Here is a 26994-nt window from a genome sequence, read left to right as displayed (position 1 = left end):
TCATTGGAACATAGGCAACTAATTGACTCGAGTGATTTCCGCTCAACATAACTCATCGTTTCTCCCACGCAGTTTTCTTTTAATCACGATTTTATTGATCTCCTGTGAACTTTACCTGCCATGCCACTTCAACTTTTACGTCTTATTTTTCATTGTCATAATCGACTTTACCGAATTTACCGTGTTCCTTCCTCCACGCGTTTTCTTCTCATCTTTATCTTCCCCTTGTACATGCACAGCATTTCACCTTACCACGAAATAGCGTTTTCTTTCACTCGGCTTTTATCTTTTCTTTACCATGGCATCTACTTCTACTTCCGGATCTCAACCAGATAATGGGAATTCAAATGCTTTTGAATATGAGGTAAAAATTCCTATTACTTTTACAAATTCATTAATTTCCATCAGCATACTTTGAGTGAACCCCTCCATGTATATGTTAATGTTATAATTGAAATGTATCCTAATGCTAATGTTAATGTATACTTTGAGTGAACCACCATAGTGGTAGCAAAGATACAAACCCTTTCTTACTTTCCCGTTAATCTGTTTTTGTTTTTCATCGCAAAGCACAAATCGCATTCCATGGCGTCTACCTCTACTTCTACTGATGATGAGCACAGAAATGCATCTGAACAAATTGCCTCATCTCCATCTACTTCTTCCCTGTTTTCCTCTTCTTTCAATCTCTGTTCAAATCAATCCCATTCCACGCCACATAAATCTCCCTCTACTCCTCTGGTTACAAATGACTTTCAACAGGCTGCTTCGTCACCGCCTACAAATGCTTTTGAAGAGCTCGTTCCATCTTCTTCCCCGTCCTCTTCTTCTGCTGGATATTCCACCTCAAAGCCAGGTAAAAAGCTTCCCTACAATGCATTTATCAACCATCGTGGCCCCGATGTCAAACACACCCTCGCAGCCACTTTTTACAATACTCTCTCTTGTGAAAAATTAAACTATTGCAGTCACTGATTATTAATCTCCTATCCCAAATGATTATTAAACTGCTGAAAATAAATTTCCAGCTAATATCGAAGAATAACACAACTGCAACTTCACTTATAAAATACGGAAAGAAATGCGCAACACAATGAACACAATATTTTCGGACAAATTGTCCCTGGGAAAACCCCTAAGGGAAAACCAGTTCTACAGATGAGGAATTATATTAAACTTCAGCAAATCAAGAGATACAAAATTCCTTGGCTTTCACTGGCAGAACTCTGACAACTTCCTAATTTCTCCCGTTGATATTCTCCACTGCTATCCCCACGCTAACACTGCGCCCTTGCTAACACTGCAAGACTGTTTGCTAACACTGCAAACTGCTTCACAAAAGCTTCTTCACTGTGCCCTTGCTAACACTGCAAGACTGTTTGCTAACACTGCAAACTGCTTCACCAAAGCTTCTCCCTTCTTCTCCAAATGCCCCCTAGACCCCTTTTTATACTACTCTCGTTGGTAAACCAACGACCGAGATTAAATCAAACCAACGGCTAAGATTAAGACAACTCAACAGTCAATAATAGAATTGATTGCAAGGTGTCCAAAAGGGAATCTCTAAAATTAGTAAATAATAACCATTTACTAATTTTTGGCAAGTGGACAAACAGCTGTCCAAACCACCCATAAATACAACCACTATTCATAGATAAGGACGAACAGCTGTCCAAGCTACCCATAAATAGTGCTGCTATTTTCGGGTCAGAAATAACAGCTGTCCAACTAACAATAATTAACACTTCCTCTTAGCGAGGAAGTTGTTTTGCATGACACCCATCTTATCTCTGAAGAAGATAAATTTGGCCTTTCCCAAAGCCTTCGTCAGAATGTCTGCTACCTGCTCATTTGTAGGTATGTATTGTAGTCGAACAACTTTCTTCAATCTGCACACGTGGGTCTCTTTATTGTGTGCTACAAAGCCTTCTGATTGTTCTATGTATACCTCCTCCTTCAACTCACCATTGAGGAATGTTGTCTTGACATCCATTTGATGGATCTGCCATTCCATCTGTGCTGCAAGTGAGATTACAGCTCGTATAGAAGTATACCTGGCAATTGGAGCAAATGTCTCCTCATAGTCTATTCCCTCCTTCTAAGAGAACCCTTTTGCCACAAACCTAGCCTTGTATTTCTCGATGCTACCATCTACACCGTGCTTTATCTTATAGATCCAGTGTGATCCAACTACAGCCCTATCTGTTGGTCTAGGTACTACCTCCCACACATCATTCTGCATTATTGAAGAATATTCTTCAACCATAGCATCTCGCCATACCTGATGTTCTGCAGCTTCTTGATAGCTAGAAGGCTCACTATCTACCAACTGACTAACTAATGCCACATAGTCATTGAACTTGGCTGGTTGTCTTCGTTGTCTAGTACTCTTCCTAGGAGCTCCCACAAACTCCTGAGTATCCCTTTGTGTATCTGGAACCACATGGTTCTTGCTGCCAACTGTAGAGGATGAAATGTCAACCTCTAAGTCTTCCAGATGCATTTCCTGTTGCACCTGTTGCTCCATACTCTGTGAATCTTCACTAACTGAGTCTACACTCGTACTGGTAACTGTACTTGAGCTTTGATGCCCTTGACTTGGTCTTGGAGCTTCTGTTGGCTGCTCACTCTGATCATCTGCTAGCAAATCTCTGGATCTCTTGAATGCCTTGTCCTCCATGAACTTGACATCCCGTCTGACAATAACTCTTTTAGTCCCCGGAATGAAAATCCTGTATGCCTTTGAGGTCTCACTGTACCCAACAAAGTACCCCCTCTCTGCAGTCTGATCTAACTTTGTACGTGTATCTCCAGGAATATGACAATATGCCAAACTCCCGAATATCCTGAAGTGACTAACATCTAGCTTCTTCCCTGTGAAAGCCTCCTCTGGTGTCATCTTCCCTAGCACCTTGTGTGGAACTCTATTCTGAATGTAGACTGCTGTATTACACGCCTCTGCCCATAAGTAACAGGGCATGTCCTAGTCATGTAGCATAGCTCTTGCTGCCTCCGATATAGAATGGTTCTTCCTCTCAGCAACTCCATTCTGCTGTGGATTGTAAGGAACAGTCCATTCTCTCTTGATTCTTTCTCTGGTGCAGAACTCCTGGAAGACATTTCCTTTGTACTCGCCTCCATTGTCTGACCGAAGAACCTTTATCTTCTTTCCTGTCGAGTTCTCCACAAGAGCCTTGAACTCTTGGAATCGACTGAAAACCTCATCTTTAGTCTTCAAAAAGTATATCCAGGTCTTTCTAGAGAAGTCATCAATAAAAGTAACATAGTACTCATATCCTCTGAGAGATTTCATTGACATTGGTCCACAAACATCTGAATGTACTAGATCAAGAACACCCTTAGATCTGGTGTCACTCCTTGGAAAAGATGCTTTCGCAAACTTTCCCAACACACATCCCTTACATACATCATCATGCTCTGTGCTCACCTCTGGAACACCTGTCACAGTCTCACGAAGCAATCTAAGTGCTCCATGATGAATATGGCCCAACCTCCTATGCCATAGCTCTCCAAGATCTCTAGAATTATTGTTGCTCATAAGTGCCTTAAGAGTATCAAACTGCAATCTATAAAGGCGACCACTCCTAACTCCAATAGTTATGGGTGATTTCCAATTCTTGTGCTTAATCAACACATGTGTCCCTCTAAAGAGTACATTATACCCCCTATCCTGAAGAACAGATACAGAAATCAAATTCATACCTAAGCCCGGCACATATAACACATCATGAAGAGGAATTATCTTTCCATTCTCCCTCTGAAACTGAACAGTCCCTTTCCCAACAGGGTTGAGTTTGGACATGTTTCCCATAGAAATCTGGATGTTGGTGTCCTCCTCCTTGTAACTGGAGAAGTACTCTCTAACTCCTGTCATATGAAATGACGCCCCACTATCTATATACCAAACACACTGTGACGTTGAGCTAACCATACAAGCTATGAGTGCAAACTCATCTTCCATTCTGCTGGAGAGTTCTTCTGCACTTGCTGAAGCTGCCCCCTGCTTCTTACCCTTTTTCCTCTCTGGGCAATCACTGACATAGTGGCCAAACTCGTGACATCCAAAGCACTTGACCTTAGAAAGGTCCTTCTTCTTCTTTTCACTTTGTGAATTTGATCCTTTGCTAGATCCCTTCTTTGCTTTCCCTTTACCCGCTAGGGCAACGTTCTCTTGTTCCACCTCATTTTTCTGACTCTTGTTGGCCCCATTGACAAGACTTAGTCTAAACTCCTCCTGAGTGAAATCAGTCCATAGTCGATCCCAACTCGGTAAAGTATCTCGTCCACTGACAACTTGAACAAAGACACTCCATTGTTTAGTAAACCCATTTAGGGTTATTCTCACTAGCTCATCATCACTAGGGCTATCTCCAACAACTGCTAACTCATCCTTGACAAGTCTGAGCCTGGTGAGGTAACTTGTGATGTCTTCTCCCTGATTCATTCGGGTATTCTTTAGCTTCTCTCTGAGAATCAACTTCCTGTTAGTGGTAGCATTCTGGTACAGATTTAGAATGGCGTCCCACATCTTCTTTGCTGTATCTAGCTCCGAGATATGTGGAACAATATGATCCTTGACACCATCAAGGATAATCCTCCTCGCTTTGGCATCGTCCTTCCTATATGCTGCAAGCTGTGTTGCATCCGTTGGTATAGGTACACCACTAGTAACATAATCCTTGATACCATTCTCTTCCAACAATAAAGAAATTTTGGCCTTCCAGACACCAAAATTTGAGGCACTATCCAATCTATCCTGATCTCTCAAACCAGCTGAAGCCATCTCAAGGGTTTAAAGCAATAATAAATCTAAAGAGATCAAAATTTCTTTCCTAGGGAAAAACTCTTCTACCCTTAACAATGCTCTGATACCATGTGAAAAATCAAACTATTGCAGTCACTGATTATTAATCTCCTATCCCAAATGATTATTAAACTGCTGAAAATAAATTCCCAGCTAATATCGAAGAATAACACAATTGCAACTTCACTTATAAAATATGGAAAGAAATGTGCAACACAATGAACACAATATTTTCGAACAAATTGTCCCTAGAAAAACCCCTAAGGGAAAACCAGTTCTACAGATGAGGAATTATATTAAACTTCAGCAAATCAAGAGATACAAAATTTCTTACCTCTCACTGGCAGAACTCCGATAACTTCCTAATTTCTCCCGCTGATATTCCCCACTGCTATCCCCACACTAACACTGCGCCTTTGTTAACACTGCAAGACTGTTTGCTAACATTGCAAACTGCTTCACAAAAGCTTCTTCACTGTGCCCTTGCTAACACTGCAAGATTGTTTGCTAACACTGCAAACTACTTCACCAAAGCTTCTCCCTTCTTCTCCAAATGCCCCCTAGACCCCTTTTTATACTACTCTCGCTGGTAAACCAACGACCGAGATTAAATCAAACCAACGGCTGAGATTAAGACAACTCAACAGCCAATAATAGAATTTGTTGCAAGGTGTCCAAAAGGAAATCTCTAAAATTAGTAAATAATAACTATTTACTAATTTTTGGCAAGTGGACAAACAGCTGTCCAAACCACCCATAAATACAACCGCTATTCATAGATAAGAACGAACAACTGTCCAAGCTACCCATAAATAGTGCTGCTATTTCCGGGTCAGAAATAACAGCTGTCCAACTAACAATAATTAACATCTCTGTCATGGGTTTTAGGGTTTTCCTTGATAAAGAAGAGCTTCATTGGGTTTTCCTCGAAAGCCCAAAGAACTTCAAGAAGCGATGCAAAGTGCTTCGCTCCACATAGCCATATTTTCAAAGAAGTATGCAGAATCCCCTTGGTGTTTGGATGAACTTGCATATATGCTTAAAACTGGTACCCCAATCATTCCTATTTTCTACCATCTTCAGCCTAGTAACATCCGATATGACAAGGGACTGTATGATGAAGAGCTCTCGCAGCATAAAAAGAAGGGTCGATATAGCTCAGGAAAGGTTGAGGAGTGGAAGGACGTGATCAGCAGAGTTTCATACAATATTGGCGAGATCATAAATAATGACGAGTAAGTAGTAAATTACTTTGTTGTCACACTTATCTTTTCTTATCAGTCATCTTCTGTTTACGCTAGGTGCTTCTTTTTGTTCTTTCTTATGCTTTTCGGAATAGGTGTCATGGTAAACGAAATTTGCCCTGTGCTGTTTTGTTTTGTTCAGTGACTCTGGCAGAGTGCTCAAGAATGTTGTTATTCGTGTTCTAGCAGTAATAAAAAAATGTTCAATTTGTGGTTGCCAAACATCCAGTTGGTCTAGATGAAGCTCTCTTAGACTTTGAAAGAACAACACTTCAGCCTGCAAAAATCCATCACACTCTTGCAAATCTTGGGAATTTGGGGCATGGGTGGCTCTGGAAAAACCACACTTGCCAAACAATTATTTAATAATAAATACATAGATATGGAAAAGTCTAGTTTTCTATTCGATATTAGAGATGCTGATTCAAAAAGTGCATTGCACAAGAAACAGCAAAAATTGGTAGAAGATCTCGGTCTTCGAAATATATCAATTGAGAATATAGAAGAAGGGAAGGGAATTCTCGCCTCTCGTCTAAAATCTGTTAGGGTGCTCATTGTTCTAGATGATGTGGACAATATAGATCAGATGGATGCTCTAGTGCCTGACAAGGATAGTCTGGGAGAGGGTAGTTTGGTTGTTGTGACTACAAGGAAACTCGATGTACTCCAACGTTGGGACATCTCATTCATTTATAAAATGAAATCCCTGGACCGAGCTCATGCCCAACAGCTTTTTTGTTGGCATTCCTTTTTAAGTCCTCTTCCGCGCAATGGATTTGAGAATCTTGTTGAAAAATTCATAAGAGTTTGTGATGGCTTACCATTATCTGTCAAAGTGTTTGGAGGGCTGCTATATGGCAAATCCAGTAAAGAATATTGGGAGAGTCAATTACAAAAGATAAATAGGATATTACCTGATGATATCATAACTAGGCTATAAGTAAGTTATGATGCCCTAGATTATGAAAAGAAAGCAGCGTTTTTGGATGTAGCTTGCTTCTTCATCGGAAAGCAGAAAACTTCAGTCATTGCAGCTTGGGATGGATCAACAGGAGCTGGCATGTGTATTTGAGAAGATCTCTTTAATAAGTGTCTTGTTGAAGTTGATTATAACAGAATAAGGATGCATGACCACTTGAGAGATTTGGGAAGGAAATTAGCAAATAATCAATCACCTTACCGTCTCTGGTCTCCTCACCAGATTATTAATGTTGACAATGAAGTGCAGGTAATATTAACACTAATCTTTGTCTATCTATATATATTCTATTTTTGTTCCCCTGAAGTTTAATAATGTTCCCATAATTTTTTGATTTCTTTTTTAATCTTTTGTTGAATTTAAAAGGGAGTTTCTATTTGAGCAATAATGACAGAAACAGCAGATTCAACAAGCGAGATTGAGCAGATTACGCGATGTTCTGCGGGTGGAGAGCTCATTGTTAACACAAACAGAGGATTGCGTACTCTGGCGCCCTCTTCACTAGGATTAAAATTTCTTAATGTCAGGGGAAATGATTATAATCATGTGATTGGTGATCTATCAAGAGACCTGATATGGCTTAAATGGTTCGACAATGAACAGAGAAACCTTGCCTTCTTAAAATCATTGAAAAATTTAAGGGTTTTAGAACTCGGTAAATATCATGGATTGGAAGAATTATGGGAGTGCGAGAGCAACGTAAGTATCTCGTACAGATTCTCTTCGATATTTTTAAGAATTTTCATTTTCAGTCAGTCTCATTGAGATTTTGTTGCAGGCTCCTGTGCAGTTAAGAGAGTTGCAACTTTATGACTGTCAAGCATTCCAAAGATTTCCAAAATCGATAGGATGTCTCAGGCATTTGAAAAAGATAATTGCGAGTACGACAAGAATGAGGAGTTTGCCCGATGAATTTTGTCTTCTTCAATCACTGGAGCACCTGGACTTATCTCAATGTAAACACCTATCATTATTACCCGACAATTTTGGTGATTTGAGAAATCTGAGGCACCTTGATTTGAGCTTCTGTAAGGAATTGAGGAAGTTGCCGGTCTCTTTCAAGGAGCTCTCACTCCTACAACACCTCAACTTAGACGGGTGTTCCGAGCTCAGTATAGAATCAGAAATGTTAGAAACAATGGCACAACTAGAGTATTTGAACCTCTCTCGTTGCAGACAAATGGAAGGGTTGCCTCGTAACATCACAAATCAGGCCTACCTGAGAGAGCTATATTTTTCTGGTGCAGATGAGTTGAGGGAGATACTATTGAAAATTTAAAAACAGTACACAGCTATATCAAAAAATAAATAGAAACATATACACAAAAGGAATTCAGAAAATGAAACTATTTTATTCACTCATAAATCTCTGTGATACTTTTCCAACTTGATCCATAACTCCAACCAACGTCCATTTTAAAACATTTCTCCATAGAATTATTTTTACATTCTCTGTTTCAACATGTCTTTTCACAATGACTTTTTAATCCACAAAAACTGCACGGATGTAGATCCCAACACTTGTCTTTCGTGTGCCCTTTCCTATTACAATTCGAACATTGCATATATTGTTTACATTGAACAAATTTGATTGAATCCATAAAATCATTTCTTTCATCTGTAATATATCCTAGTCCTTCATACTGTGGTCTCATTATTGGCTCAATAGGCTCTATGATTCCTTGTTGATGTTTTCCCAATCCTTTACCTTTGTAACCCATTTTCTTCATTATATTCCATCCAACATTCTTATTATCACAATAGATAGTGTTTGATGCCACATTTTCATATTCTTTATCACAAACAATCTCAACAGAGTCACACTTTTCTAGAGGTGAATTAAAATCATCTGTACTACATGAAACATCACATACTGATTTTGCTTTCATACATGCATTTCTTTCAATGACAAATTGATTTATTTCATCCTTTAACAAGTCATTTTCTTCTTTTACTTTCTTCATTTTCTCCTCTAATTCATCCTTTAACAAGTAATTCTCTTCTTTTACTTTCATCATTTCCTCTTCTAATTCATCATTTCTTTCCTTAACATTGTCCAACAACTTTAATTTTTTCTCTCGCTTTCCATTTGCATCTATATAGTCATTAATCTGATTTAAAAAATTGCATTTTTCTAGATTCATTTCATTTCTTAACTGTCTAAGTTCTTCTTGCAAACAATTCTTCTCACAAATTAAATTTTCATTTTCTTTCTTCACATTTATTAATTCTTCTTCTAAAATGTCTATCTCAGAAATTAAATTTGCATTTGCCTTCAACACTCTTTTACCTTGCTTCCCCATTGCTATTAATCCACAAATAACACTTTCTTTGAATTAACTTCGCATTTTATTAGATTTCACAATCATAGTGACAACTTCAAATTTCTTCATCTATGCCCTTAAGAATTGAAATGAAAGATTATTGAACATGATCACCATCTCAACAATATCACACCAAATTCTTATGAATTTTTCTCTACATTGATAAAATATATAATTTTACCTCCAACAATCTCATTCTTCTCAACAAAATGCAAGCAGCCCTTCTCTTGAGTAATCTTTTACCGAACATTTTTATTCTCCTTTAGGCAGCAACTTCAACAAACAAAACAAATTATTCCACTCCTCATTTTCGCTTTCCAAACATCCAAAGATCTCATTGATGTTGCTCAATCAGATTATAACTTGCAATAGAAAAATACACACACCAAAAATCTGCCACAGCCCAAGTGTCAATAATGCTCTGATACCATATTGAAAATTAAAACTGTAAAGAAACATGGTGACAGTAGATAACAAAATTATTTCATTAATCTGACTGCACACAATGTGTTACAATTTCTCTCTATTTATAGAGACTTCCAACACCTATAGGTTTGTAGAGCTTCCCTGAATTCATGTTGAAAATAAACTAACTTCCTCATACATTGCAGAGGATCTGGTATTATTTTGACAGCACTAACAGTCAATGGCTGGAAGTATGACAGACTGGCAGTTTTGTTATAACTAACCAGCCACATGAGTTTGACTACATCTAACAGATACCAGTGAACATTGGCCAACTGAGCAGGTTGCAAAAGATGACCATCGGAAGCCAGTTGTTGGAAAGCCTGCCAACATCTATTGGGGATTTGTCTTCCTTGACTCATCTTCAAATTAATAATTGTCCTAAACTGAGATGTCTATCCGAATCTTTGGGGGGTCTTAATCACTTGGAGAAGTTATACATAGAATGTTCAGGAGTGAAATCCTTATCAATTGTAGCGCGCAAGACTTGCATATCCAAAGACTGTTATCCAGGCCTTGAATTTCTCAACCTTAAAAGAAATAAGTGTCTAACAGAGATAGATGTTCAGTCAACTACACTGAAGTGGATGGAATTGCAAGATTGTGAAATGTTGAGGAAGATAAGGGGTATTGATGGTCTGCTGAACATTCAAACGCTGATCATAAGTGGGTGCCCTGAGTTGGAGTTTCTTCCCAGTTTTGCACAATTAGCTTGTCTCAAAAGCTTTGAACTGATAGGGTGCTACGGAGTGCAGAGAATAGATGGGTTGGAACATTGCAGAGCATTGGTGGAGGTGAGAGTGCAGACGAGATGGGAAGAGGCAGGCATACGAAATTTGCAAAGCAAACAGCAGAGCAGGTGTTGAAGGTTGCATTCAAAGCATACGGGTAAATATTAAATTACAGTTTATTGGTAAATAGAATTCTAATCATTTTCAAATTAATTGCACAATATTGACCGACTCTGTTGAATTGCCTTTTAAAGAATTTGCAGAGGCGGCCGGAGAAAGTAGGAATATGCACGCGGGCGGTCCCTGATGCGGCCTTGCTTCTTAACTGCTTTGACTTTTCCGATCTCTCCGTCGTTGGCTCCATCGCTAACCACAAACTGAGCCCTCAAAAATTATTGCTCGGGGAATCGCTGAATCTCCAGCGGCTTCCTTGTATTTGATTTGTGGTCGTTCGATCGATATTGTGGTGTTGGAGGACGGGAAATGGGTATTTATTACTGTCATAACACAACATTCTAGAATTTTGAAAAACAATAATCCACTTCAGATAGCTTATGAACTTGAAAATCTTAGGGTCCGTTTGGTTCGTGGATATCAACAGGAATTAGAATTGCGAATTTTAAAAAAATCCTAATCCACTGTTTGGGTTGACGAAATGAGAATTGGAATACGAAAAAATTAGAATTTCGTATCCTCATTTATCCCCCAATTCGAAGATTCGGTCTTCCTTCCAAATAGTTGGTATTGCTCAAATACCCGTTTTAATTCCAATTTTGGAAAAAACAAGGATTGCAAGTTAATGAAAAGAAAACTTTCTTTCATGTCCGTAGACCTAATTTTTTTGGCACTCAAACTTTTTGGCTACCAAAATATATTGCCGTTTGCTCATTTTGCTCGCCATTTTATCTCTGGTTTCTCTGTTGCTCCGCAGACAGGTATGGTTGCATTTTGGGTTTGCTATGGTTTATGTTTTTTTACACATTTTGGTGTCTCATTGCAAGTTTTTCATGCCAGCAGCGATAGAGTTTCTTGGCTTCTTTTGTTTCGTGACTGCAACCAATGGTGGAAAAGTATGTTTTAAATGTGATTTCCACTGTGTGTTTTACCAAGTGCTATGGTTTCTAATCTACGTTTTTTTGTGGCATGGGTTTCTACTCTGTGTTTTATCTAGAATATCACCCCTCCCCCTGGTGAGCTTTGTTGGTACTGTACCACGGCACATGCATCGCTGCTATCACCCATGGCATTCTCCTTCTATCGATCCTCCCAACGTCCTCCTCCACCCATTTGTACTACTGCGACTCCTCCTGCTACTTTTTGATCATTTGATGTGAGCTTCGTCTGTTCATGTCTATCTCAGCCCAGGCATTTGAAATATCTGACATGACAAGAACCTAGAGGAATTTCAGTGTGCATTTTTACTCAAAATTGCTTAGATGTAACCGGCATTTCCTAATGAGAAGTTTAGAAATGTGGGAAAGAGTCGGTCAGTATGCAAAGTTCTTGGGTATTGGGTATTGGGAAAAGTGTTGAAGTCCTGCCCAAACTTCATCATTCTTGACTCATATGCTAAAACTCGAGATTTTAACAGAGGCACCACTCTACTCATGCTGCCTCGTTGCTTTTGGTAAGATGTTATCATCAGTATAATCTACTCCTACTCACACCATCCATTATTGTGGTTATTATAATATTTTCAAATTAAAGTTTCTGTCTTCTTTCGCTACCCTTTCGTTGTAAAGCAATTATTAGATCCAAATATGTATATGCTCAAAATTCCTACAGATCACATTTTACTATCAGCACTACATTTGTGTGACTTGTACGCTTTGCTTGTCTTGAGTGGTGACTTTTACTAAAAATCCTTTTCAAATTATGTTAAAATACGTATCCATTACTTGGAAGAGAACAAAAAATCTCCAAATTGCAGACATACACAAATTGGGTATCCACTAATTGAAGAGATATTAAAAACGTATCCACTATCTTGAGACATATATAGAATGGGTATCCGTCTAGATGCCTGCCTTCGCAATGGAATAGGGTGAAGCCCTATTGACCCCGAGAGGGTTACGGTGGCCACAGCCGACCCCTCCTGCTCTTCTCCCACCTCTGAGTCCTCCTCTGCCTCTTCCGCCATTGAACTGTTGCTGCTGCTTATTGTTCTTTATCAGCTCATCTAATGACATATCCAGAGGAGTTGCCATCAAGAACCGATCTCTGATCTGGTGCTTAAAACCTAAATTAGAGCTTGGAGGATCCTTTACTAAGAGAAGTGAGAAGCTTGAAGATAATTACGATGCGTTGAAACTAAATACAGGAAGCAAGCGTTCAAAGATAGGGATTCCTATTAACCTAGTTTAAACCTACCTAAAAAAATGTTTTGGATATTTCTCTGTTTTCAACATATCTGAGGCTGGTTTATAAGTTGGTTCCTCACATTCAAAGAGTCATTGTTTCATCTTTCACTCCACTTTAATATCTGTATTGTCTCAAACCAAACATTTGACATTTAAGAAAAAGGATTCAGAGCCTTGATTCCTACGTGAGCATAACATCTCCTCATCTATTTCTCCTTTGAAATTAAAATCAAAAGAGATTCCAAGAATCAAACATTTATATCAATTTTGAGCAAATAAAAACTTAATTTTTTGCAATCTATCACTTGAATCAGTCGATGCTTGAAATTTCATTAACAAAGTGAAAATGATATCTCCAATAATTGCCAGTTTAACACATTTCTTTGCAAACACGGCTGATTTAGTGGAATTTACTACAATCAAACATACGACCAGGCATACAGGACACATTTAGATGGCGATGAAGACTGCATCAAGCTTAACATAACATATGAAAACCCTAATGCTAAGTAGTCTAATAAACCTCAATGCGACAAGAACTTGATAGCTCCAAAAAAGAAATAATATAAGAAAACAACAAACCATCAACCCGTTCAACATTATAATGACTAATTTCCAGTAGTCTTGTTTCAAAAACAATGATTAAGACAGGAGCAACTACATAGTGCAAAGTTAAAATTTCAGTTGAAGAGATAAGGTGAGAATATTCTTATATTTAGCTATAATAATTGATTTTGTTAGTTATATATCAGAAGCAGTGATAGCAACTACATAGTGTAAAAAAATTCCACTTCATTTGAAACGTGTTTCAAATTACACATCTTAATCAGAAATTCTCAAGTACTGTCACAAATCATACGGATCTTTCCAACATCCATAGTTGATTTTCTACATAAAAAGTTATAATCGAGCAGTTATACATTAGGCCCCTCTAGGGAGATTAAAAATTAAAGTTTTAAGTTTGACTGGAAATTCATGTTTACTTCTACAAATGACTAGATTTTTAAACCGTGTTCATTATTCTCCTTTGAAGGTATTTTAGGGTTGTTGCTAACTTGGACATACTAGGAATTAAGTCAAGCGACTCACACATGTTACAAACCCATTCATTCACCATTGTGGATAGGCAATATGAAAACTTAGCAATTAAGCTACTTTATTTCTAATCTTTCAAAAGTTGTGATATATAGATCTTATTCTGACTTCCATTGCTTTCTGTAACTGTTTAGTGAGTGGAATCATTAAACAATTTAAATATTATGTATTAACATATTATTGGAGTGTTAAATAGTCAAAATTTCAATTCTAACATAAATTAATTTCAAATTTAGAAAAGATAGACCAACTTATATACCTAATGATAAACAAGTCCCATGAGGCCCAAGTGAGGTACTCAACTGTAGTGCAAATTTCATTATTTTCATCAAGCAAGATAATACAAGTGGCCAAGTAAATCCCAAGATTATTTTCAAATATGAAAAAAGACTTTGTTTTTGACATTCCTAAATAGATAGAAGATCACTTCTGTTAGATTTTGATTGCTGTAATACTCCTACAGCTGTAAATTTCTCTCCAACCACATTTCCTATAGAGCTGTACTTATTACAATTTGATTGCAATTCTACATGATCTTGAATAATATGATGCTGGATAATAGTATGATTTGTTCTTCTATATTGCTATTTTGAATCTTTTACATTTGTATGCAAGTTTAATTATAATAAAGTAAACTCATGGGTTTGTTTTGTGCAAGTTCCAAAACTTGCATTAAACTGTTCAAACATTATGTTCATTTGGCTCTGTTAGATGTTCACAAGGTATATTTCTTACCAGACCAGACCACAATTCCTCAATGTTTGAGCATTTAAAGGCTTTCTTTTTGTTAAAACCTTAGATATATAACTCATTATAAAGATTATGGGGGAATTGAAATGGGAAGTTGCCAAATTATCAACCAGTTATAGGGTCCCAGCTTCTTGGATAATTACTCAATGTTATCCTTTGGGTTATGCAGGTCAGCAACCTTATCTGTCAGTTCAATGATACTTTTGGTAAATGCTAAATGTTGTGATTACATATTTGTGAACCTAGATGTCTCTTACTCTTGATGGGTAGATCTGATTTGGTTAATATCTTAATTGCTTCTTACCTTTGTCACTATTTCTAGTTTTTGTTATTTGCTCTTATTCATTGTATAGGTCTTTATCATCTTTTTAGATCTGCTTATGTTTCTTCTAATGAATAGACATATTCATAAACTTGTTTATCATCATATTTTTCCAAATCCATGGATCTAATGAAACATGTCTTTACATTGGTTTTAGGTTAGTGATGGATCTAATGAAAGATAAAAACATTCTAGGGCACATTGCTAGGAAGAGAAGAGTCATTTGTGCTCTTGTAGTTGGTCTTGCAGCCTTTGCTGCATCTATAGCAGCGACCGCACAAGAAGGTAGAAGAGCAATATGTAAGCGCAAAAGAGGCGAGATTCCATTTTATAAACGTATTATCTATTCGAATGAGACTGATTGTCATGATCAAATTCGAATGAGTAAACAAGCCTTCTTTCATCTAGCTGATATTCTTAGGCAAGAAGGAAGCATAAAAAATACAATGCACTTATCGCTAGAAGAACAATTGGTGATGTTTCTCCATACTCTTGGCCACAATTTGAGGAATCGTAAGATTTCTCATAACTTCGGTCACTCAGGGGAGACAATTAGCCGATATTTTCACAAAGTTTTGACAACAATCTCGGCACTTCATGGAAAATATTTTTTGCCACCTGGTCCAAACACTCCTCCAGAAATTAGTGGGAAGGACCATTTTGATCCGTACTTCAAGGTACATACCCCTTTGGTACAAATTTTTTTCCTTGACTTTTAGTTAGTTTATTCCATCCCTTTGATTATAAATTTTCCCAATGTAGGATTGTGTGGGAGCAATTGATGGAACTCATATTCTAGTCACAGTCGATGTCGACATGCAAGCTCCATATCGTGATAGAAAAGGCAATTTATCTCAAAATGTTATGGATGTGGCTTCATTTGATTAAAAGTTTCATTATGTCCTTGCTGGATGGGAAGGGTCCACTGCAGATAGTCGTGTTCTATCTTCGGCCCTGTCAAGATCCGATCAATTGGTAGTTCCCCCTAGTATGTCTAGTATGTTTATATACTAATACATGTGACTTTCTTAAAAATTTATATTAATAAACTTTTATTCTTATGTAGGAAAATATTATTTAGTGGATGCTGGATATCCCAATGTACCTAGATTTCTTGCGCCTTATCATTGCACACGTTACCACCTAAAAGAGTTCTCAAGGGAAAACCCAATAAACAACTCACAAGAGTTGTTTAACCACCGCCACTCATCCTTGAGGAATGCAAATGAACGTACCTTTGGCATTTTGAAGCAGCGCTTTCCTATCTTGAGACATGCGACATCATATCAAATCATGACCCAAATAAAGATTGTTTTGGCATGTTGCATACTACACAACTTCATTACCATAGAAGACGGCATTCCACTTGAAGTTGATGTTGAAGAGGAAGATGATCGTGAGGGGATAGATGTACCAATACTCGAGACATATGGGATCACTCAATGTGATAAAGATGATTGGGGGAAATTTAGAGACAATATAGCCAAAAGGATGTGGGATGATTATAGAACTCGATCTTAGTTGTGATTTGGCAATATGATGTTACAAATTATGGCCAATGATATGGAAAGATGATTCAAATGTTTTGTAGTTAATGCCATATGGAAAACTTTTCTTTTGTCGAATGTTATTTCATGCCATATTTGTCTACATTTATTTAAGAGACAAACAAATTTGTTTTACATAAATATGAAATCTTCCTTGCCAACAGTAATGTTTGTTTCAAATTCTCATTTGCTGGAAAATGTTTATCTATTCAAAAATAAATTGTACCTCTTCAGTTAATCTTTTGGTTAAATTTTGCTTACTTTTTAAATAGTTTCTTTTTGTATTAGATATCATTGGTTCAAATACATCAGATAATTCTGATTTTGTCACTTCAACATATTAACTATAAACCTAACTTCAAAAATTATTCTTAAAAACTTGCTATTAACTATAGCAATGGAGCAGCACCAAAATGAATCAAACAACTTATCTAGTCTTGAGCAACAAAATTCCTTTTCACCAGCATAATAACCAAAATATATTAACACCCCAATAGAAATGGGATATCAGCTACAAGAACAAAACAATGCATGCTTAATGTGAGTATTGTTCTCTCTTTCTATGACTGTTCGGGACTTTTGGTAAGAAAATCTATTTTCATATCCGAGGAACTCTTTCTTCCTTTTGTAAATGCCACAATCTTGAGCATCAGCATATTAAGAGCTGATTTCTATGGTTGCAGTTGTTGTCAGACCTGCTGCAGTAATGAGAGTGTAAGTAATAATTGATTTGAAGATCAAGATCAAATACATGCCCTGCTGAATCAATTATTTGAAAATTAGGATCAGGAATACTGATATCTTCTATGCAACTGATAATGTCATTTTAAGTTTTCCAATTGAGAGGATTAGTAAGATGATATTTGATAAGGTTGATTTATCCCCAAGACAACTGTGAGGTTCGAGCAAGGGCTTTTAGGGTGAGCATCAGCATATTGCATCATAGAAATAATTTTGTACATTTTGAGCTGAGATTGCTGGATGTTCTGTTTGATCTAGTAAAAGGCCAAATATATAGTGAACCTTCATAATTTTCATATTAATTTGTATTATAATTTTATACAACTAATCAACTTTTAAGATTTTCTTATTTTGATTTCTTTTTCTATATATAATATAGATATCTTGTTGAAACTATAACTAATTACTGCAGAAAATTAATTGTGTATGGCTTGATTGGTTGGTTGCTTCCTGCAAAGAGCTTTTGATTTCTCAATGTAGATTTGAACACAAAAGAAGGCACAATTATTAAAATGTTGTTGCAGATATAAAAGAAAAAAATGATACAGTTATAAATGATCTGGGCAGAATTGTAACCTCCAATAAGACTATATAATGATATCTAGCATCAGCTTTCAGGTTTTTGCATGCACCATAGCTTAAAATAATAAATATGCATGGGTTTTGTGACTTAACACTACCATTAGGTTCAGTGACTTTTGATCTTATCTAGTTTAGAAATTCTTTAAAGAGATTATTAGCATCTTGTTAGTTTGTGCCAACTGGTTAATTTTTAGGAGCTAATTTGATTGTCAAGGGAGGTACATGTCAAGTGGGACCTTGTAAAGTATATGCTGATTTTAGTGTTGGTTGACTCATTGTAATTCAAGTCCTATAGAAGCTCTTTCATATTAATTCTGACTTGTTAATATTTGATGTAGATTTTTTCAAAGTTTTAGACTACGGGACATCATTTTACTGTAGGGAAGCTTTCAAATCTGTCACCCATTCTTTTTGTTTCCCGATTAGAGCTAGTTCAATTCTTATTTAAGCATGTCTTGCTATGAACTTTGGTAATGACAGCCCAACATTGGTGGGTCTGCTAATTACTTTTTCTCTTTATCCATTTCTCTTTACATTCTATGCGTAAAACAGATTGAGATCTTTTAAAACATGTTGCATGTGTTGGTAGTTTTCTTTTTTCCTAGGTTGTAATTTCCTAACGTAATTTTTCTGTCAATTTCTGTACTGTTGTTTGGCTTGGACACAAAGTGTTCTGCAAGATTGGTATCTGTATGCATTTTGGGTATTTGTCGCAATACTCCGTCAAGTGAATTTGGCTTCTTATAGGCTAGATTTATCATATAAGAGTTAGATTTTATTTATCTATTAATTTTGTCAACTGTTACTATGGTAGGCATGGTTGTGTGCAGGACGGGAATATTACTACATGAGGTCTTTTCCACTACAATTGAAGGGTCTAATTTCATCACTTTAGATCAAGAGTTAATTTTAACATTGATCTATATTATCATCGTTTTTGAAGATTTCTCCATTACATATCTTAGTCGATGCTTCAATAGCCAACCTAATTCATTCTTGCCAACACCACCACCGGACCTCCTGAACTTTAACCTCAATATTACTTTGATGGGCATTAGCCTCTCTGGTTCGTGATTGATTTGAAATTATTTTTCTGTTCTCAGCATCCTTTTCAAGCTCTGATTGAGCTGAAACCAAATTTTCTTGCACCTTAGACAGAATGACCATAGCTTGATTTGCAAGTATCCTCTTGTTACTTTCTACTAATATTTCAATTCTTTTACAATTGTAGATTGAAGTGCCTATTTTTGTTTAAACAGATCCTTTTCATACACAATGCTCTTGACCATGGACACTGCTGATGTTCAAGTTGTTGATACACCTTCTTCCAAGAAGGTATTTTGGAAGCCATGCATGGAGAGAAAGTTTTTAGACTTGCTGCATGAACAAGTCACTCTAGGTAGAAAAGGTGAGGGAGGGTTCAAAAAAGAGGGCTAGACAGCCATTGAACGGAAGTTCAATTTAGAGATGAACATGACCTTGACTAAGGATAATTTCAAGAACAAACTAAAAACCTGGAAACAGGGATATAGAATAATGAAAGAGCTCAAGAATACTAGTGGCTTTGCGTGGAATGAATCAACGCAATCAATGGATGCTGATGATACTGTTTGGGATGAGCTATTGAAGGTAACATGGCAATTCAAATGTTTAGTATTTATTTAACAAGTTATTAAGTCAGAAACGATAGTCAAATAAGTAATCCAATTTTTATGTCAACATGCAGAGGAGAGAATTCAAAAATGCCAAAGTGTTTAAAAGACAGTCATTTCAATACTATAATGACTTGGCTTTGATTGTGGGAAATGACATGACAGATGGTGTCACATCTACAATAGCACAAGACAAAGAAGAAGGGCATAATATGGATGTGACTGCAGATATTGATGATGACTATGAAGGCATTCATACACCAATTCAGGCTCCTATTGATTTAGATGATGAAGATATGAGTATTCCCACGTCCAATCAGTGCAGTGCAGCAAGTCAAAAACATGGTCATTCAGCATCATCAAATAAGAGGCAAAAGAGGAAGAAGGCCAGTATGGCTAGTTCTATGGACGGGATGTCTCATTCAATTAATAGGCTAAATGATACCCTTCTTAAGCCTCAAACTATCGAATTGGGTGAAGAACGTAAGCTAAAAGATCTACAAGAGGTCTATACTGCACTAAAAGCCACTGGTGAACTTAATATTAGTGCTTTGATTGGGGCATTTGACACCTTTGTATTTGATCCTAATAGAGCCAAAGGGTTCTTGATAATGAATGAAGAGGAGAGAGCATAATATGTTAGGATAAAGTTTCTAGGGCTTTAGTAACTTTATTGTTGTTCACATACTTTTAAGATCGATTTTATAACTATTACATGTTTAATTTTGGTTGACCACATCCCATTTGGTGGATATGGGAAAGGATTTTCAGATGAATATTGCAGTAATATATAGTCACTAATATCAATCTGAAATTTATATAGTGGCTATTTTTTATAATCTCCTACGTATCTATATAAATTTGTTTTGTGTGACTAGCTGTATAAAATCATACAATTATTTTTTGTGTGGTTGATGTTTATTTGTTTCTACAATTCTAAATTGCATTTTATAAGAAGCTGGTTGTACAAATGAGGGCATGCGAAAGCCTACAATCTAGATGAGGTTGCTTTGTGAACAGAAAAGATGTCCAATGAGAAGCAACTAGACAGTAATTTTTTATACTTTTGGAGTGCATTGTAATGCAATGCTGCCAGTAATATAGGAGCAATGAGAAGAATGTGATAGATTGAGGGGAGCAAATAGAATGAGTAGGCTAACAAACTTCAGGCCTAATAAATTGAGCAAGGAGGAAAAGAGGCTCACCAACAACTGGTTGAGCCTTATTATTGTTGCATTTTTTAGGAATATTTTAAAGAAATACCAAACCAATTGTTATTTCTTGCCGCATTCAATCTTATAACCAAAATAGACCATTTGATTATGTTGGTTATGTTGCTGAATAAATTTGCAAAGCTTTGATTATTGTAAAAAGGGATCTTGGTAGAGTATATTAAAAGTTGTACTCTTTGTTGTTATATGTCCTTTTTAATTCTGCTTTGAAAGTGTGGATACATCAATCTTTTTCATTTCAATACACAACAATAAGACTTGCTACAATAATTTTGAATTGGTGCATAGTGTTATACCTTAGATTGCTGTAGCAGGTCTTTTTGAAAACCTTATGCGGTTAAAGTTTCATACAACAACCAATTGCATATGCATACAAATTATTTTTAAATCCAAAACTTGAAATTTCAGATTTTTCACTAACTACAGGTTCAAAACAGTTTTTGAGGAACATTTATGTTAGCATCAATGATTTGATTACAATGGGGGGCAATCATGACAATGTTTTCTTGGAGATGCTGTCTGGTTTTGTTTAAAACCTATTTGGTTTTCTATACTATGACATTTGATATGTTTTATGCTTTGTTCTTTGTCTAGTGCACTTGATACACTTTTTGCTTATGCTTGTCATTGTTTTTTGTTGTTTGCATGTATTTACTATTGTGTTGTAGATAGTTGATAAGATGACACAAATATTCTTGTATGTCATTTTGATAAGTTTTCACTTTACATTGTTTTTTGATATAGGATTCATGGCTTTGACAGATGTGGCAATTCATAATTGCCCATGTGGTGCTGGGCCGTGCCATTTAAAAGTGTCACGCACGAAGAAAAATCCTAGGCGCTAGTTTTGGTGTTGTCCCGAGGGGAAAAAGGTTATTAATGACATGTTATATATTGAATGTTTTGTATTAATGACATATAATCTCTTCACTAATGTATATTTTGTATTGTAGGGGAATGATGGCTGCAGATATTTCATGTGGGTTTATGTTTGCTCTACAACTGCACATAATGAAGGAGATGAGTGGAAAATGTGTAAGACACGAGAGGTGGTCAGGGCTGACATTGGTTCAATGACGAAAGCTAAAAAATATGAAGGACATGAGTGTCAAATGTGTAAGGCACAACATGAATGTAAAATGTATAAGGCGCAAGAGGCTGAAATAGTCTTTTTGCGTTGCCTTGTATGCTGCCTTCTCTATGTAATTATTGGCCTCCTATTCTGCATTGTATATTCGAACCTTATGCAACAATGAGCTCAATCAAGACAAAAGTTTACTACATGTTTTATGAGTTACCTCGATGTCATAATTTAGTAGATAGAGATTTGACAAGTTTTATGTAAATGTCACAAAAATTTATAAATTAATGAAGTTTTTGGAGTACATATTTTCCATGTGTAGCATTGTTTTAGTGACAATAAATAAAATGACTCTAAAATCATGTCAAGTGCAAGATACATTTTTATCACATTTTAAATCATGCTAAAGTGATGGATAAAAAACATATTTCATTTATGTTGAAATTTAAAAATTAAAAAAAATTGCTTTTTCTAGTTGGTATTCCAATTCTAGAAATGTGCAACCAAATGGTGAAAATGTGTATTCTCATAATGAATTCTTGGTGAACCAAACGGTCCCAAATCAAATCCTCAAAATAGTAATCTAGATTTCAAGTTCTAGAATCCCAAATCAAGGTTTCGGAATGCCAATTCTCGAATCATATTCCAACAACCAAACGGGCCCTTAGAGCAGATTCAAAAGGATTGGTGGTGACGGGGGAAGAGGAGAGAGTTATGGAGGCTTTCGCCCATTTATGGGCATTATTATCAGATTAATACATACTCCTCATACTCATGGGAAAGGTATTGCTAGCGCTTGCATCAGAGATAGTTGCAAAAGCTACATCTATAGGTTTTTCTTTCTAAAGAAAAATTAAAGAGATGTAAAACAAAAGAAAGATTTCAATTTGGAAATGTATAATTTAGTTATTCAGATATTGAACAACATTAATATTTTATTTAATATACTACTTCTAGTTGAAGAATTAGTTTGAAATGTACAATTGTTGAAACAATTTGTTTTACATTTAAATACACACATAATTTGAGTCATATTCATGACCAGCCAACAAAAATCATACGAAAATAGAAAATGGTTTTGATTGAAAAAAGCACATATGATTAAATGGTGTAAAATGTAGAATGTAATTAGTCGAACATTCTATTAATATTAATATAATTAATAATGAAACAATCTTCTCTTGTATCCCACATATGAATATTTCTTGAGTTAATATTATAAATGGTACATAGTTAGTTATTAGTATATTATTAGTCTGTCTATATAGGCGGAGACTTATGTTTTCATCTCATTTTCTACAACTAGTTTGTGTGCATTATGAATATATTAAATTATATTTGTAATGTTTGTGAACATTCTTATTTAATTTTTATTTTTTTAACATTTTTTTTTGTTTCTAATTGGGTCGTTACTTTTTTGCTAGTGGTTTTTTTTCATTTTAATAAAAATTCAAAATATTTATTTGTCTAACCAATAAAAAAAAGCAAAGAAAATTAGTGTCTTATATGTTGATATTTGTTGTCGTGAATGCATTTTTAAAAGACTTAAATTAAAATTAAAGATGGATTATTTTTCTAATAAGGATATGAGATTTTTTTTTTCATAAAACTTATTATATATATATATATATATATATATATATATATATATATATATATATATATATATATATATATATATATATAAAATTCAACGAGTTTATATTATAAATCATAATAAAATTACGTTTTAGAAAATCAATATTTTATTTCTTTACAAAATATTTATTAAATATATATCAAAATATTTAATTTTTTAATTAATTTAATATACATTAATTATATAAATTTTGGTTATAGAAAAATTATAAAATTTAATAAAAAATTTAATAAGTTAACATTAAAAATATTATTTATTAAATTGGGTAAAAATAATCAACGCAAATTAACATTATCAAAATCCCAACCTCAAAGAAGGTACCTTCCATGTCAAATTATCTTTTATACAAAACTTATTTCATACAACATTTTTCTTTTGCAACTTTTTAATAATAAAAATAGAGCGGGAATGTCTCTTTTCCGACACTAACAATGTTCCAAATTCCAAAAGTTAGAATGTTAGGATGAAGTTTTCATAGAGTTTGATGATACACAACATAATGATGTAAATATTTTTTTAAATTCTAATTTTTAAATTTTTGAATATTTATTAAATTACATACACTTCACATTTTATCTAAATCATCAAACATATTTCCTTCCAATCTTAAATAATTTTTACATTAAGCTTAGGAGGGGCTCCAATATATTCGTAGAGTATAATAAACTATTTATATTCTATAAGATATTAATAATTATTATAGTATAGGATATCCTACTAAATATTATTTGGGATATCTAGTTAAGGATATTTATTAATACAATAGGTCTTCCAATTAGTGTAGACAACATAGGTATCTTATACTATAATATTACATATGAATAGTACATTAATTTGTATCCCTCTACTTATTATTTAAATAAGTTTCATCGTAATTTTGTGAGCTAGTTTTTTTTAAATTCTAAAAGTTGCTAAATGATTTCCCATCTTCAAATTTATGCATACAAGGACATTAAAAAGGAAAGATTGTGACAACCTTAAAAGTGGGAACAAAGAGGGCTCTAACATGACACAAGTAGGTTTTGTATCCTTAAGTGAGGAAAAATCATAATATAAATTTACAACAAAAATATTGTCAACCAAATTTTCAAGTTTATAAATCTTAGATATAAAAAGGACCAAAATTGTTGAGCTTCCAATGTTCACCCATTATGGTTATGTTATTATTGGATAGAAACTTTTAGGCCAATCTATGCTCAAGGTGCTCATATCTTTAGGTGTCTATTATAAAGTTTTCTTGCTCATCATAATAGTCAAACAAGACAAAAGTGTTGTTATGAGATTTTCTCAACCAAGAGATTATAATTTTTTTTTTATTAGACAGATAGTTTGTAACTGATTATTGTCATTGATAATGTCTATATTATATTTCATCAACAATTGTTATCACACTTTATGATTTATTATCAGTAATGATTAAGAGAAGAGATAAATGTCAAATGATAAGTTGTAGATCAAATATAGCAAAAATTTAAATGATAAGAAAAGGATTCATGTTTGATATTCCTTTGCATGTTGAATAATCTATCGCTTGCATTTCACTAATCAAAATGACACTATACGATTATCAAGTGTGTCAATATTGGCAACCATGGTAGAAAAAGAGAAAAGTAAAATGGAAAAAATGTATTCATGCTTATTGCACGGAAATGCATTGAGAGGATACGATTGAAATATCGGCCACACTATTTTCTATGAATGTTGCTGATGGATTTGCACTAAAATCTGATATGTCAAGATTTTTTAGCAAAACACATTGGAATTGGATACACAAATTTCTTTTGGAAAGGTATGAGTGAATACAAGGAACGATCGTGGTTTAGTACTTTCTTGACAGGGTCTGGATGCTTTTCCACTAGAGAGTGCTTTGACATTTTGTTCTTGTCACTGCATGTTCGGAATCATCAAGATGAGGGAAAAATATCTAAGTTTGTAAATGTCATGAAGGCTACTGCATGTGTTGAAGAAATGGTAAAATGAATAAAGATTTGGGGATGGAGTAGAGACTAGGATTGGTGAAGATGAGCAGGAGCATAGTTATAACCTACAAATGAAGGAGAAATTGATTCAAGCAATTTGGGAACTCTCTCGTGTACAAGTCATTCCAGGTTGTAGTCTCCAAAGTTTTTCCAAAAAGTAAAGAAGTCATTTTGTAAGCCTACTTGCAGGACTTCATTATATGAGCACCATGGCCACATGAAATAAATTTTAGCTTTCATCATGGAGATCAAATGATGGGTCTTGGAGTGCAATCTAGACAACTATACAAGTTTTGAATGATCTTGTGAGCCATATGTTCTTCTCAATTTAAAATCCTTTAACCCCATCATATTTATGCTCACTTAAAGCTAATTTTACATTGCTTGCTATAATAGGCAACGTGATGACAGAAACTTAAGAAATTCAATGAAGAAAATATTTTTAAATTAAAAAAGGGTACAATTCTGATTATACCAAATTTATCTTTCATACAGAAAATAGAAATATCTCAAATTCAAAAATGTCTAGCTTTAGGAATTATAAGTGGCTTGTCTTTTATTCTAATGGTACATCAAGTTACAATTTGGGGAAAAATGAAAACTCTTTGGTATTAAGAAAATTGTGTATCACAAGGAAATATATATTTTTCAATGAAATTTGATTTGATCTACTAAATGTTAGACTTCTATAGTTTATCTTAATTTGAACATTCATTTCTGAATTCAAAGTGTGTAGATTATTTTGCATGAACCAAGTTCAGTGATATTTAAAAGAGTTTGTATTAAGATAATTTATAAAATTGCAATTTTCTAATGAGGTCTTAAATTTTATCTATTTTTTCAAACAACTCTCTTACATTTTGATAATGGGTCATTGAATATCATCTCAAATGATTAATACAAATAAAATCAATAGAATTGAATCTTCATTATTCGAGTCATCAGATTTCATCGACTTCTTCATCAGATAGTGGAGAAATTTGGGAACAAGGTGATGTGTTGGTTGTCTGCTTAAGGGAAATTCCTTCTCTGTATTTCAAGGAATATTTTTCTCTAGAGGAAAGGTGTACATTCTGGGTAGCTTGTCCAATGTTCTCGTCCATTCCTCAAAATGTTATGCTGTAGGAGAAAATATCACATTATTTGGACACTATGGAAGTGCATTTGGTTCAAATCACTGCTAATCCAAAATTGAACAAAAGGGATCTGTAAACCTTGCAATGCGATGGACTGCTACAATCAAAAAATGTGATAGTTTCTCCAGACAATCAAATAATGTGATCATGACAATGTTTTTCATTGATGTCAACATAGCAGTGTTTCTATAAAGACTAGGAGAACAAAAATTAGAGATCTTACTAGTATGGACAATTTTTTGATTGTCTGATGATACACATTGGACTGCTACAATTTTTTCTCAGCCTCCACGATGAGCCTCTTATCGTC

The 26994-nt window shown here is 34.9% G+C and overlaps 2 protein-coding genes and 1 pseudogene across 3 annotated transcripts; all 3 read left to right on the top strand.

Moving 5' to 3' along the window:
- Positions 1-298: 298 nt before the first annotated feature.
- On the top strand, positions 299-11008 carry LOC149540302 (TMV resistance protein N-like; annotated as a pseudogene). The gene is made up of 8 exons (XR_016356531.1): positions 299-364; positions 571-946; positions 5671-6060; positions 6212-7297; positions 7415-7747; positions 7827-8307; positions 10090-10725; positions 10823-11008. The product of XR_016356531.1 is annotated as a TMV resistance protein N-like (transcript).
- Positions 11009-15259: 4251 nt separating this feature from the next.
- LOC149540301 (uncharacterized) lies at positions 15260-16616 on the top strand. The gene is made up of 4 exons (XM_089802674.1): positions 15260-15772; positions 15858-15965; positions 16058-16070; positions 16162-16616. Exons 1-4 carry the CDS (start codon positions 15260-15262, stop codon positions 16614-16616), a joined length of 1089 nt encoding a protein of 362 aa, XP_089658800.1.
- Positions 16617-19252: 2636 nt separating this feature from the next.
- LOC149540300 (uncharacterized) lies at positions 19253-20252 on the top strand. The gene is made up of 3 exons (XM_089802673.1): positions 19253-19300; positions 19490-19594; positions 19692-20252. Exons 1-3 carry the CDS (start codon positions 19253-19255, stop codon positions 20250-20252), a joined length of 714 nt encoding a protein of 237 aa, XP_089658799.1.
- Positions 20253-26994: the final 6742 nt, after the last annotated feature.

The sequence above is a fragment of the Cupressus sempervirens genome, chromosome 9 (assembly GCF_028749045.1).
Source record: "Cupressus sempervirens isolate cs-2001-9-10 chromosome 9, ASM2874904v1, whole genome shotgun sequence".
Lineage (NCBI taxonomy): Eukaryota > Viridiplantae > Streptophyta > Pinopsida > Cupressales > Cupressaceae > Cupressus > Cupressus sempervirens.
This window is presented reverse-complemented; position numbering and strand designations above follow the sequence as displayed.